This window comes from Lutra lutra, chromosome 8 (assembly GCF_902655055.1).
Source record: "Lutra lutra chromosome 8, mLutLut1.2, whole genome shotgun sequence".
Classification (NCBI taxonomy): Eukaryota; Metazoa; Chordata; class Mammalia; order Carnivora; family Mustelidae; genus Lutra; species Lutra lutra.
Genome location: NC_062285.1, coordinates 82,670,797 through 82,684,493, shown reverse-complemented (window position 1 = coordinate 82,684,493; position 13,697 = coordinate 82,670,797). Strand labels below are relative to the sequence as shown.

Here is a 13,697-nt window from a genome sequence, read left to right as displayed (position 1 = left end):
CGGAAGGATCATCACTGCTGTTAACCCCTGGGTAACTGAAACTCTGAAAGCAAAAAACCATGAATGAGCACAGCCTACTGGGTGGGTACTGATTTAAGCTGTTTTAATGTAAACAGTTGACCGAACAGTATTTTAATGACAATGATGTGCTGAAAGTCCTGGAGTTCCAATTAAAATAAGCAACAATTATCAAGGACTTACTCTGTCTCAGGCCAAGTTTATGTTGTTCACCCTTTTCATCCTCTTAAACATCTCCACTAGAAAGTAAGTTTCATGAGGGCAAAGATTTTTGTTTTGTTTACTGCTATCCCTGGTACCTAGAGCAGTTCTGGAAAAATAAACTTGAAACAACCTGTGACCCAGCTCCTGGTAGTAAGTTGAGGAAAATAAGACATGGAAAGGTAAATCAGATACCTAGCAGTGAGTCAGGGAGCTCAGATGCAAGCCTAAGTGGTCTGATAATGGAACCTGTGCTCTCAGCGGCCATTATTTCCTGCTACCTCTGTTGTCTCTAGAGAAAGACGGGAACCCAAAGAAATAATGAATGTGGCTTATTCAGCAGACTTCATTGTTAGAGGGCTATGATGGTCTAGTGTAGGCTTACTTAACCTCTCTCTGTGGACATTTTCCTTTGGAAAGCTTTCCTGGCATTTAGTGACATTCTGGCCTCTACCCATTAGACAGCGCTCCCAGTTGTGACATTCAGAAATATTACCAGACATTTCCAAATGTCCTCCAGGAGATAAAGTCACTCCCAGTTGAGATCTACTGGTCTAGACTTAGAACATTAAAACAGCACAGACAGGGGCGCTTGGCTGACTCAGTTGGTGGGGCATGCGACTTTTGATATCGGGGTTTTGGGTTAGCCCCCACGGGGTGTAGAGATTACTTAAGAATGAAATCTTGAAAAATATAACATCACAGAAATCTGGAAGTAAGAGTAGATGAATACCTGGTGTTGTATTTTTTTAAGTTAGGACATCTGCTGTGCCACAGAGTTGAAAGACAAAATCGGAATTAGTTTGTTCTGTGACTTTAAGAGTTTTTTTATGTCAAGACCTGAATTTTATCTCTTATTTATAAGGATTCCTCTAGAAACAAATTTTATGTAACATCATACCTTTCCAGTTTTACCTTCTCATTCATGGAAAGTATAAAATCTCTGACAAGGATTTTTTAAAATGGTATCTTTTCTATCAAAGCTTCAAATGTACTTTTAACAGCCTAGAAGTATGTTTGTAACTTAATGATGCAGTTTTGCTGTAACACAACACATATGCTCCTAAAAGTCACCTCACTGTGCAACATCAGGCAATGAAAAGCAGGGGGCTTTTGTAGAAAATGATTTATTAGAAGACTACTCAAAAACTTCATTAGTTACACAAAAAAATAAAGATAGGAAACTAAAAGCCATTGCAGTTTTACACTTAAATGGTTAAGAAACACAAAAATACTACAGATACCCTTTGCTTTCAAAAAGACCAGCAGTCTGTATGTGGAAGTGAACATTGGGAGGGTTTCAGCTTGTGAGTTTTGGGGCAGTTTTGGAAGTAGGCATATCTGAAACTCTAAAGATGTGTCACTACATGGGAGTGAGTGTGTTTCATAAAACAAGCGATGAGCTAAAGTAGCTGGCAGATAGTGGGGTTGTACAGTTGTATAAGTGGTGTACTTCCTCTGTACACAAACAAGGTCACAGAGAAAATCATGCATAAGCAAACATGGGATTTATGTGATACTCAAGTTATTCCCTAACAAATGAATCACATTGGAGAACTCACTTTTCCACAAGTGTTACAGCAGAGTTGATAGTACTCCTGATTTGAATTTTGAGCCCCTTCCAAAAAAGAAAAAAGAAACTTGTGGAGTACAAAAAAGATAGCAGGTGGAGGATGAAAACTTCAGTAGAATCGAAGAAAGGCTGAGAATCTTCCCTACCCTCTCTCCTGGTGCTGAGCAGTCTGTCCTCCTTTGTGCCAATGGCAGTGGCCCTGACTTGGTACTTAAGCAGTGGGCCAGCCCCCTCCCACGGTTTCTAGTTAAGATATGTGTGTAGCACTAAATATATACATATATATGTATATATATAAAATAAAGAATTAGTTTATCATGTGTTCAAAGAATTCTGTACATTAACAGAGATGGTTTTGTGGAGATTTTTTTTTCAAGACTCATTTGGATTTTATTTACAGTGCTTTCACTATTTAGCACTCAGTATTCATTTAACTTGTATTTTTAGTTTCTGTGTGTGATTTAGAAATTATTAGGGCACCTGGGTGGCTCATTCAGTTAAGCATCAAACTCTTGATCTCAGCTCGGGTCTTGATTTAAGGGTAATGACTTCAAGCCCTGCCTTAGGCTCCATTGCTGGGCATGGAGCCTACTTTTAAAAAAAGAGAAAGGAAGAAATTTTGTTTACCCTTACCATTACATACTTTAAAATGCAACATTATTATAAAAACGAAGTGTAAATGCCAACGGAAGAAGGAATGATTTTGAAATTTAAAAATATATCTCAAATACAGTTTTAAATATGTAAAACTGCATATAAAAATATATTTGTACAGGAGCAGTAAGGATTGCCAGTCCTATGAGGTGGTAGAAAATTACATTTAAACAGTTAAGACTGGAATTGATATTTTGGCTTGTCAACTTTTAATTTGTTTTTGATAAAAAAAAATTAGAAAACATTACTGTGAGTTTCCTGTTTGCTAAATATGTTGTTTAAATTGGTTCTCAGGAGGGCACCTGGGTGGCTCAGTCTGTTAAGCATCTGCCTATGCTCAGGTCATGATCCCGGGCCCCTGGGATTGAGTCCCACATCCGGCTCCCCACTCAGCCGGGAGCCTACTTCTCCCTGTTCTTCTTTCCCTCTGCCCTGCTTGTGTGTGCGCGTGCTCTCTCACTCTCTCTCTCTCTCTGTCAAATAAATAAAATCTTTAAAAAATAATAATAAATAAATTAGTTCCCAGGAGCCAGATTTAGTAGTATTTTATAAGACAGAACAAATGAATAAACATTTGGGAGAACTTACTTATTTTATGTTACAGTTATATATATAGAGAGAGAGAGAGAGGAAAAAGTTATATTTTTCATTAAAAAAATACTCTGGTCATAGTTTCGTTTTATTGTACTTCTCTGTATTGCGCTTCACAAATAGTGTGTTTTTTACAAATTGAAGATTTGGGGCAACCCTGCATTGAGTTAATCTTTTGGCAGTATTTCTCCAACAGCAGTTGCCCATGTCATGTCTATCACATTTTGGGAATTCTCATAATATTTCAAACTTTTTCATTATTTTTACATTTGTTATGGTGATCTGTGATCAGTGATTGTGACTCACCAAAAGCTCAGGTGACAGTATTTTTTCAGCAATAAAACGTTTTAAATTAAGATATGTACATTTTTTTAGACATAATGTTATCGCACACTGAATAGTGTAAACATAACTTTTATATGCACCAGGAAACCAAAAAGTTCATTTCTCATTTTATTGCAATATTTGCCTTCAGTCATCTGAAACCAAACCTGCCGTATCTCTAAAAGAGGCCTGTAAAAAACTTTGATGTTAGAGTGCCCTTGTAGATTTTATATGAATTTTATGTCAATATAATATCAATATTAGGTTAAAGAAAATAGATTGGATACTTTGAAGAAATAAAAGAACATAAATATATTTGTATTTCATATTGATTTTAGTCACTGGTGTTTTAAAATAGAACACTAGGATTTTTACTTAGTTTTAATTTAAAACATTGTGTTCTGAAAAGTGCTTGTACAATAAAAACATCAATTTAATTGAAAATAACATCCACTTGGAAAAAAGAATGTGCTCTTTTTTTAACCAGTCATTATTAAATATCTCCATTCCTGTATGTCTTGTTCTCATGGGTACCCATATCTATTTAATGGTCAGGATGTTAGAGAAGTCTCTTAGCCAGATAATCATTGCAGAGCCATATTGGTATAATTTAAAGCTTCTGGAATATTAGGATTACAGTCTACTGTATTCCTCCTAGGCCAGATTACAGAACATAGGTAAATAATGCAATATATATGGGTTTATTTGCTTTCTTTTTGCAATATTGGGGGGTTTTGTTTGTTTTTTAAGAGTTTGTGTATTTCTGTATTTCTACCACGCAGCCAACACTGGCTTTTTAATGCTTTTAAGGAGAGACTTTAAGGGAAAAAAGGTGCTATCCTCCATTTTTTATCATTAAGGTGTCCTAATCCTTATCCCAGGTTACTTTACCCGCCTTTACCCCCACAGGGTTTTACTCTGTTAAAATCAGAATTTACATACCTCAGTGCGTTCATAGCATTCATCACATCTGGGTACTTCAATATTTTCCACTTACCTCCAGAGGCTATACTTTCTTAGTTTTTCTGTTAATCAGTGTATTGCTTATTACATAAACTGGTATCCCACATGAGACCTTAGGTTTCTACCACTGTACTTCTGTAAATCAGCAAGTTAGAAAGTCACTCACATATCTTTTCTGTAGTGAAAACACCACTCCAAATAAATATTTAAAGCCACCAAATCTTAATACCTCTATTGTATAAAAACAAAACCATCACAAAAAGCTGGTAATTGATAGGAATGCAAGCTGGTGCAGCCACTCTGGAAAACAGCATAGAGGTTCCTCAAAAAGTTGAAAATAGAACTGATGACCCAGCAATTGCACTACTGGGTGTTTACCCCAAAGATACAAATGTAGTGATCCAAAGGGGCATGTGCACCGCAATGTTTATAGGAGCGATGTCCACAATAGCCAAGTGTGGACAGAGCCCAGATGTCCATGGACAGATGAATGGATAAGGATGTGGGGCGTATGTGTATACACACAAAATGGAATATTATGCAGCAATAAAAAATGAAATCCTGCCATTTGCAATAATGTGGATGGAACTAGAGGGTATTATGCTAAGCAAAATAAGTCAATCAGATAAAGACAACTATCATATGATCTCACTGAAACGAGGAATTTGAGAATCAAGGCAGAGGATCTTAGGGGAAGGGAGGGAAAAAATAAAACAAGATGAAACCAGAGAGGGAGACAAACCATAAGAGACTCTTAATCATAGGAAACAAACTGAGGGTTGGTAGAGGGGAGGGGAGTGAACTGGTGGGGTGGCTGAGTGATGGACATTGGGAAGTATAAGACTGATGAGTCACAGACCTGTATTCTTGAAACAAATAATGCATTATATGTTAATTGATTGAATTTAATTTTTTTTAAAAAGGGGGAAAACCTGATAATTTAGTGATCTTGTAAACTTGTTAGACCAATTATCTAAAGGAATAATAGAAACACATTATATTCCATCAATCGTTCTACTCTAACAGTAGTCAATATGTAATATTTTTTAAATTGTGTCTATACCTCTTTTGTGATTTCAGTTTTATTTCATGGATAAACTTTCAAGTACTGTGTTACCAATAAAAATAATATTAATGGAAGTTAGGCTATAGAAAAGGAATTTAAATATGTAAAGTTTGTGTCTTATGGTTATAGACTTCCTAAAATATAGAGCACATATAATCTCTTAAGATTAACAAAGCAGTATTCAGTTACAACATGTTGAAATTTTTGTCTGTAATGAAAGTAAATTTTCTAAGGTCGGGCACACCAATGATACATCTTCCTTACAGATTGCCTTATTGTATGTTACCCAGTGGGAAAAAAAATAAGTTACAAATGATGATGTTTGTTATTTAATCTATCAATGTATATTACATATTTTTTTGACATCTAGTAATTTTGGTTTAGATAATTACTTTGGGAAATTTCTTTTCCTTCTTATTTCAAGAAGACAGCAGGAGATTAGGTCTAATCTAAATTTAGGTCTACAATCTAAAAAGGATAGTATTTCTCTAAGAAATAGCCATCCTTAATTGAAAGCAAATTTTTTTCAGCAAAGATAATAAGTAGATTTCTCTTTCTTTCTGTTACTTGTACATTTAAGATTTTTGTTTTCTCCTTCAGATTTCGTTTTCTATAATGTACTTAAGTATCGTAAAACTCAATGCCATTACATTATTTATGTAAAGATTCTTTACTAAAACAGAACACCAAAAAATACTGCTCTTCCTGTGGTACTGTTTTTTTATTAGTACCCATATAGTAGTACTTTTAATTTTTTTTCTGTATATGAATTTGGCATTAGTTCTCTATAAGTGTGCCTAAATTAAGATACAAAATAATGGAGGTGAAGGTAGTTACTCATACTTATTTGTTGTGTCCCACCTATCAAATCTAAAATGTAATAAGCATGGAGCCAGATCAACTTACCTTTATTTATAAAATGTGAGAAGAAAGAATTGAGGTCAGGCGTGGGGGGTAGGCGGTGCATTTTAACAGTAGAGTAAAACTGTAGTAGCATTCACACACAGTGTATATACGTGGTAGGTAGTAGAAAGGGTGTATTCGGATACTGCATACCTGGGTGGTGTGAATTTCATCCCTTTTATTCACTAATGTTACAGTAAATCACTGTTTTGCTACCAGAATATTAGAAAAGCATTTCTGGTAATAGAAGTACATACACACATTTCTCTTTTCCTCTTTTCTTTTAGCCACAATGAAAGGAAAGTGACTTGTAAACATCCAGTCACAGGACAGCCGTCACAGGACAATTGTATTTTTGTAGTGAATGAACAGTAAGTAAAGAATTCCGTGGAATGCCTTCACTTTAAAGGTCATTAGTATAAGATTGCTCCTATCCATATCTTCAATACAGTATGGTTTAGCAGTTTTCTTTTCTAGGTATTTGCAGGCAAGTGTAGCAGAGAGCCCTCTGTTTACGGTGGGTGGTATAGAACATAGTTTAAAACTTTCTCTCATGAAGAACGTAATCTCAGAAGCTGTTTTTACAGTACAAGCACAGGTAGTAAGCCCAGGAGTTGGAAATTTAAGGTCAGAGAAACTATAAACTTGGTCGAATTATTAAACTAATTTGAGCTCAGTTTTTCCCATCCTTAAATCACAGAGAGTGGTGATTCTTTCTCAGGATTGTTCTAAGCATCAAATGAAATATGTGTGAAAATACTTTATATGCTGGCACTATTCACAAAAAAATAGTTCTTAGTATCATTATTGTTTTCAATATTAGAGTAGCTAATCTTATAACTGAAGTTTTAATTTTCCAGTTAGATGACCAAGTAGAATATCTGTAATAATGCTTATTAAAATCAACATGACTTTAACCTATGTTGTGCTTAGGAGAAATGTTAATTTTATTTAAAGTAGTTATAAATATTAAGCTCTGACTCTAGGGCTTCTTAAGCTGAAACTAGTATCCAAATAATTTGAAAAAGTGAGACACCAGCTTTGTTAACTCTCAGGAAGCTTCATTGTAAAACAGTTAACATATACAACGAGTTTTAGCATTCTGACATATTTCCAGGACCGTTGCAACCATGACACCTGAAGAGAAGAAGGAACGACCTATAAGCATGATAAACGAAGCTTCTAACTACAACATGACTTCAGATTATGCGGCGCATCCAATGAGTCCTATAGGCAGAGTAAGTTATTTTGCTTACTGTTGAGTTTTGATAGCTGGTGTAATGGTAGCATCTATTACTAGTACTCTTAATGCATTTAGGATTATAGAATAATAATTATATAATATAATAATAATAATTTCATTTTTACTCTTACATGAACCTAATTACATTTGAGGTAATGACTTAAGCAATGGTGTAAAATATAAACTAGTAAGATTAAGTTTTAATAGTTTAATGACTTTTTAAAAAATGTTATAGAGTTCAGATTTTGAATAATTTTGCAAATTTAATGGATGTATGTGTGAAAAAATGACAATTTATTGAATCAGCTGAAGTTTTAAAAGATGAATGGCATAGAAATCCCTTTTTCTGACTGTTATGTACGCCTAGATTGAGTAGACAACTTTTTTTAAGATTTGTTTATTTTAGGGAGGGGTGGGTAGGGGCAACAGGAGAGAGAATCTCAAGCAGACTCTGTGCAAAGCACAAAGCCAGACAACCATGAGATCATGACCTGACCTGCAACCAAGAGTCAACTGTACCACCCAGGTGCCCCTGAGCAGACAGACTTTTTTAAAAATAAATGTAGAATCCCTTACTGCCAAAGAGAAGCCTTGTGCCAGTGTGCTTGATAACTCTGATACACTTAGAATCCATTATATAAAAAGTGCCATAGTCAAATGGAAATAGAGGTGGATGGTTTTTCTCTATAATTAGAAAGAAAAATGGTAATTGTTTAATCTATAATCCTAGGATCCTAGATTTTATGTCTATAAAAAATTTATAGTTATGGCTTCTTGAACTTTAAACCACAATATTAATATTTTAAATTCAGAATTCTAGTAAGAAAATTCTAACAGACTCTTGGAAAATATGCTACTAAATCTGAATAAATAATTGCCTTGAAGTTGCTTTTCAGTTTTTAAATTAATGCAAAAGAATCAAGGGATAATAATTAAAATTAATATTTTATAATAACATAAATATTTTATAAAATTTGATATCTATAATTATAAAATTTTTATACTAATAATTATAAAATTAATAATCAAGGGATTATAATTTAAAAATAATATAGGGGCACTTGAGTGGCACAGTCGGTTAAGCATCTCTTGGTTTTGACTCAGGTCATGATCCCTGCATCGGGCTCCATGTTCAGTGTGGAGTCTGCTTGAGATTCTCTCTCTCTCTCACTCTCTCTCTGCCCCTCCCACTTGTGCTGTCTCTCTCTAAAAAAAAATAAAAATTAATAATAGAGTAAAATAATTATAATATTAAATTATGGTTATTGTAAAGAAATGGATAATAGGCAATTATCTATTTTAAATGCCCGTTTTAACATTTTTTGTTTTAATGTTCTTAAAATGAGATTTTGTAGAATATTATAAGTTAATGTAAATTTCCAAATAATGGAAGTAATTCTGGATTTTTTTTTTTAAAGATTTTATTTAAAGAGTTTTTTTGCTTGCTATCTGGTTTTATTTATTTAAAGATTTTTATTTGTTTATTTGACAGTGAGAGATCACAAGCAGACAGAGAGGCAGGCAGAGAGAGAGAGAGAGAGAGGGAAGCAGGCTCCCTGCTGAGCGGCGAGGTCCCGATCCCAGGACCCTGAGAGATCATAACCTGAGCCAAAGGCAGAGGCTTAACCCACTGAACCACCCAGGTGCCCTGCTATCTGCTTTTAATAGTGTTGTTTCAATTATAGAAAGTGAACAGTGTAAAGTCAAATGTCAAGAGAAATACTCAGATATAAAATATAAAACATATCACATCAAGTCAACACAAGACTGGAAGGATCTGCTTAAGGTCATGTAGCATTTTCTCCTTGGGCAACTCTGAACTTAAACAATACAAGAGAGATGGTGTTTACTGTATTCTTAAAAGTGTCCATAAGGGTACACAATCTTCTGAAATACTGCTTTGTTTAGCATGAAGATTTACTTTGGCAGGAATGATAGTGGTAACCAACAAAAACAAAGAAGCTGAATTTGAGTTCTCATAAAAGTAAATGATATCAGGAGCGCCTGGGTGGCTCAGTGGGTTAAAGCCTCTGCCTTCGGCTCAGGTCATGATCCCAGAGTCCTGGGATCGAGCCCCGCATCAGGCTCTCTGCTCTGCAGGGAGCCTGCTTCCTCCCCTCTCTCTCTCTGCCTGCCTCTCTGCCTACTTGTGATCTCTCTCTCTCTCTCTCTGTCAAATAAATAAAATCTTTAAAAAAAAAAAAAGTAAATGATATCAAATCATTTCTAATTTTTCAACTTATCTAGAATCTAGCATATTTCATTAGAATTTGGTTTTTTGAAACGTGTGTTAGTACTAAATAGTATATTAAGACCCCGTATCAACCACATTTTCCCCAAAGCGTGTTTGTTGATTAATTTTAGCTTACTCTCAGATAATGCTTAAACACAGTATAAAACTCAAATGGTATACTAGGACCCATCTACTTCTCACCTCTGGGCTCTGGCACCCAAACCACCTCATGAGGCAACCAATACCAACTGTGTGCATCTGTTCATTTAAAATAACTGTTTTAATAGGTATGGAATATCTTTCCTTTGTCAGATGACTATATATGTTCCACTATTTCTGTTCCACTATTTCTTGGAGCTTATTACATGAAGAAAATGACTGTTTATCCACAATGTTGTCAAAGTACTGTGCCAGAAAACTTTCTAACCTCTGAAAAGCAGATATGTGAAAAATGGTAGCCTTTTTTATTTTAATTAGCATTTTTCATATTATGAGTGAGTTTGAACATTGTTTTCACATATTTGAAAAATAAAATTTCATTTTCTGGAAAGTGATTTTACATAATTTGCCCACTTATTAGCACCACGCTCTAACCAACTGAGCTAACTGGCCAGCTACTAATTTGCCCATTTAAAAACTAAGTTATAAGCTTTCTTCTTATTGATTTCTAGAACATTAAAGGTATTATTGTTATATGAATTGCAGATATGCACGCATGATTATGTATGGTTTACTCTCTCATTTTTATTTTGATTTGTGGGTTTTATGTCATATTTAGAAAGCCCAACTGCAGTCTGAGTTTGTTTGATTTTTAAAAATCTTCCATTCTTTTTTGTAGTGTTTTTATAGTTTTGTTTTTAACATTTTTATATCTGATCTACCTAGAAAATTTATAGTGTAAAGTTTGAGGTTCAGATCCAACTTTCTTTCCAGATAAATGACTTGTTGGCTGGCCCTAAACCTACCTATCATTTCTCTAGATTTTGATAAAAATATATTAATGAAGCATTATAATGCTCAGTTAATCCTACTAGCATTTTATGTTATATAAAAATTCAGAGGGCGCCTGGGTGGCTCAGTGGGTTAAGCCTTTGCCTTCGGCTCAGGTCATGATCTCAGGGTCCCGGGATCGAGCCCTCTGCTTGGCAGGGAGCCTGCTTCCTCCTCTCTCTCTCTCTGCCTGCCTCTCTGCCTGATTGTGATCTCTCTCTGTCAAATAAACAAATAAAAATATTTAAATAAATAAAAGCAGATAGCAAGCAAAAAAAAAATCTACTTTTCATTAATTCTTAAAGATTTGTTCATTTTTACCCAAGGTTTATTCAATTTATATAGCATGACCTTAGCTGCAGATGATGTTCATTGCCCTAACTGAGAGGCTCTTGGTTTCAGCTCAGGTCATGATCTCAGGGTCAAGGGATCAAGCCACCGGATAGGCTCCACACTGGGCTTGGAGTATGCAGGGGATCCTTTCTCTCCTTCCTTTGCCTCTCCACCCCACTCCACCCCCCCCGACCCCAACTTGTGTGCGTGCATGGGCGCTCTACTCTCTCTCTTCCTTTGTTTAAAAAAAAAAATTGGGGGCACCTGGGTGGCTCAGTGGATTGAGCCGCTGCCTTCGGCTCAGGTCATGATCTCAGGGTCCTGGGATCGAGTCCCGCATTGGGCTCTCTGCTCAGCGGGGAGCCTGCTTCCCTCTCTCTCTCTCTCTGCCTGCCTCTCTGTCTGCTTGTGATCTCTCTCTGTCAAATAAATAAATAAAATCTTAAAAAAAAAAAACTGTTTAAAAAAAATTGCATGTTCCAATCTTAAAGGACAGATTGTAAAACTTGTGATTCTTTGTAATATCCTAGGTGAAAAATTCTTTGTGAATTCTTACACTTGAAACAAGGAAGTCCTCAAAGGCAGAATTGCTATAATTCACCTAAAAAGATTAAGTCCTGCAAGTTTCAGAGAAATCTGAAGAGATAAAACTATGAAGATGAAATACAAATACCTACACATTAATAACACATTATCTGTTTTGCATTTTTCTATTTAGACTTCACGAGCTTCAAAAAAAGTTCACAATTTTGGAAAGAGATCGAATTCAATTAAGAGGAACCCTAATGCACCTGTGGTCAGACGAGGTTGGCTTTATAAACAGGTATTTTTTGTTTATTTTCTATTTGATGTGAAAGAAAGGTGGAATCAAGAGAGACCTTTTCAGCTGAATATACCTAAGACAGTTACATAAAATGGAGAAAGAACTGAAGAGTAATGATCCACATTCTCTTTATTACTACTGAAGACTGTTAGGGGAACAGTAAAGAAGGAAAAGATAACGGTTACTTAGAATAGAGATAGTGTGTGTTTGTTACAGGTATTTCTAGATTTAAAATTAAACATGCTATATGAAAATGTTAGCAATAATATGCTAAAATTATTCAGGCAGAAACATTTTTTAAATGGGGGGAAAAACATACAGAGGTATTGTTCATTTTTCTATTCCTATAAAATCATTAAATGTGTACAATTATATTCTTCTTTGCTTTAATTTACAGAGAGATCTGATCATAATTGAGATTTTTCAGATTTTTCTAAATTTTTGTTTTTAGGCTCTCAAGACTACTCTCTTAGCATGGTTCACTCTCAGACACCCTAATAAGTTGGGGGTGTATATTGTTCTGCTGTTTGGAAAACCTGGTAACTAAGCTTTTTTGGAGCCTTGCCATTATTTTGAGAATTAGTAAGGATTTATGTACGTTGATTTTCCAACATCTATTTTTACTGTTCAGAGGCTGTTTTTCTTTTTTACTTTCTGGTTTGCAGCTGGGTTTCCAAGTTAAGTGACCACGAGATAATTGAGATAATGTACTGGCATTCAAGACCTTTGTCTTTGTTCTATCTCTGATTATACATGTATATAGATGATATAAAGAGTTAAATATTAGGTCATTGATGGTGCTAATTATTCAGTCAAATATTGCTAATAGCTTTCAGATTACCTAATAATTATAGTCACTGAAATTCATAATGAAATTGTTATGCAACATTCATTAGACATCATTCCATCTGAAAGTTGGGGTGACAACTAAACACGTATCGAGAGGGCCCTCTTAAAATCCTGAGAATTCCCAGTCATTCAAGCAAAACAGTTTTGCCAGTGTCCACTGAGTTGATAATATAACTTGAATACCAATTTTTAATTTTTATTTTAAAATCATCTGTATTTTAACTATATGACATTTAAATTTATCCAAACTGAAAAAAAAAAATTTTTTTTTTTAAGATTTTATTTCTTTTATTTGAGAGAGCATGCTGGAGAGAGAGCATGGGTGGGGAGGAGCTGCCCGGAGAGGGAGAAGCAGACTCCCCACTGAGTAGGAAGCCTGCCTGATACAGGGCTTAATTTCAGGACCCCAGGATCATGACCTGAGCCGAAGGCAGCAGCGTAACCAACTGAGCCACCAAGGTGTCCGTGAAAGATTTTTTTTTTTTAGCTAGTCTTTTTAATAAGTCCAAATTATGTTCAGATAGCTTAGCATAATATTAAGCCTAATAGAGGATATGGGACTTCTTTAAAATGATTTTTGTTCTCGTTTCTTGATCCCTTGATTAATTTATATTGGAAAAGTGTTACCAATGAGTTTCTCTCCCATGAGTGTTTCTTTTATAATAGATATGTGACTTACAGAGAGTTTTCAGAGTCACTCGAAAGTCTAAACTTTTTAATTATTTGTATTAATGTGATTAGGAACTAAAAATACCATATACCATTAAAAGGTTTTTTTTTTTTTTTTGGTCCTTTGATGTAACTGTCAATTTTAAGGACAAATCTTTTGTTTCGAGATTTTTACCTCTATAATTGAAGTTCTAAAGTCATATTTAGGTGGTTACAACTAGAAATAAATAAGAAATATTAACGCACATCCAAACTGGCCTCTCT

General features: G+C 34.8%; 1 protein-coding gene across 12 annotated transcripts in view; it reads left to right on the top strand.

Annotated features, from left to right (window-relative positions):
- The window catches only part of PLEKHA5 (pleckstrin homology domain containing A5), a 227,994-nt gene that overhangs the window by 131,847 nt on the left and 82,450 nt on the right, over nt 1-13,697 (top strand). For all 12 annotated transcript variants that reach the window (XM_047740351.1, XM_047740350.1, XM_047740348.1 and 9 more), the window contains 3 exons: nt 6,581-6,664; nt 7,411-7,531; nt 11,811-11,915. In XM_047740351.1, the coding sequence (XP_047596307.1) occupies nt 6,581-6,664; nt 7,411-7,531; nt 11,811-11,915 (310 nt within the window). The remainder of the gene's footprint in view (nt 1-6,580; nt 6,665-7,410; nt 7,532-11,810; nt 11,916-13,697) is intronic.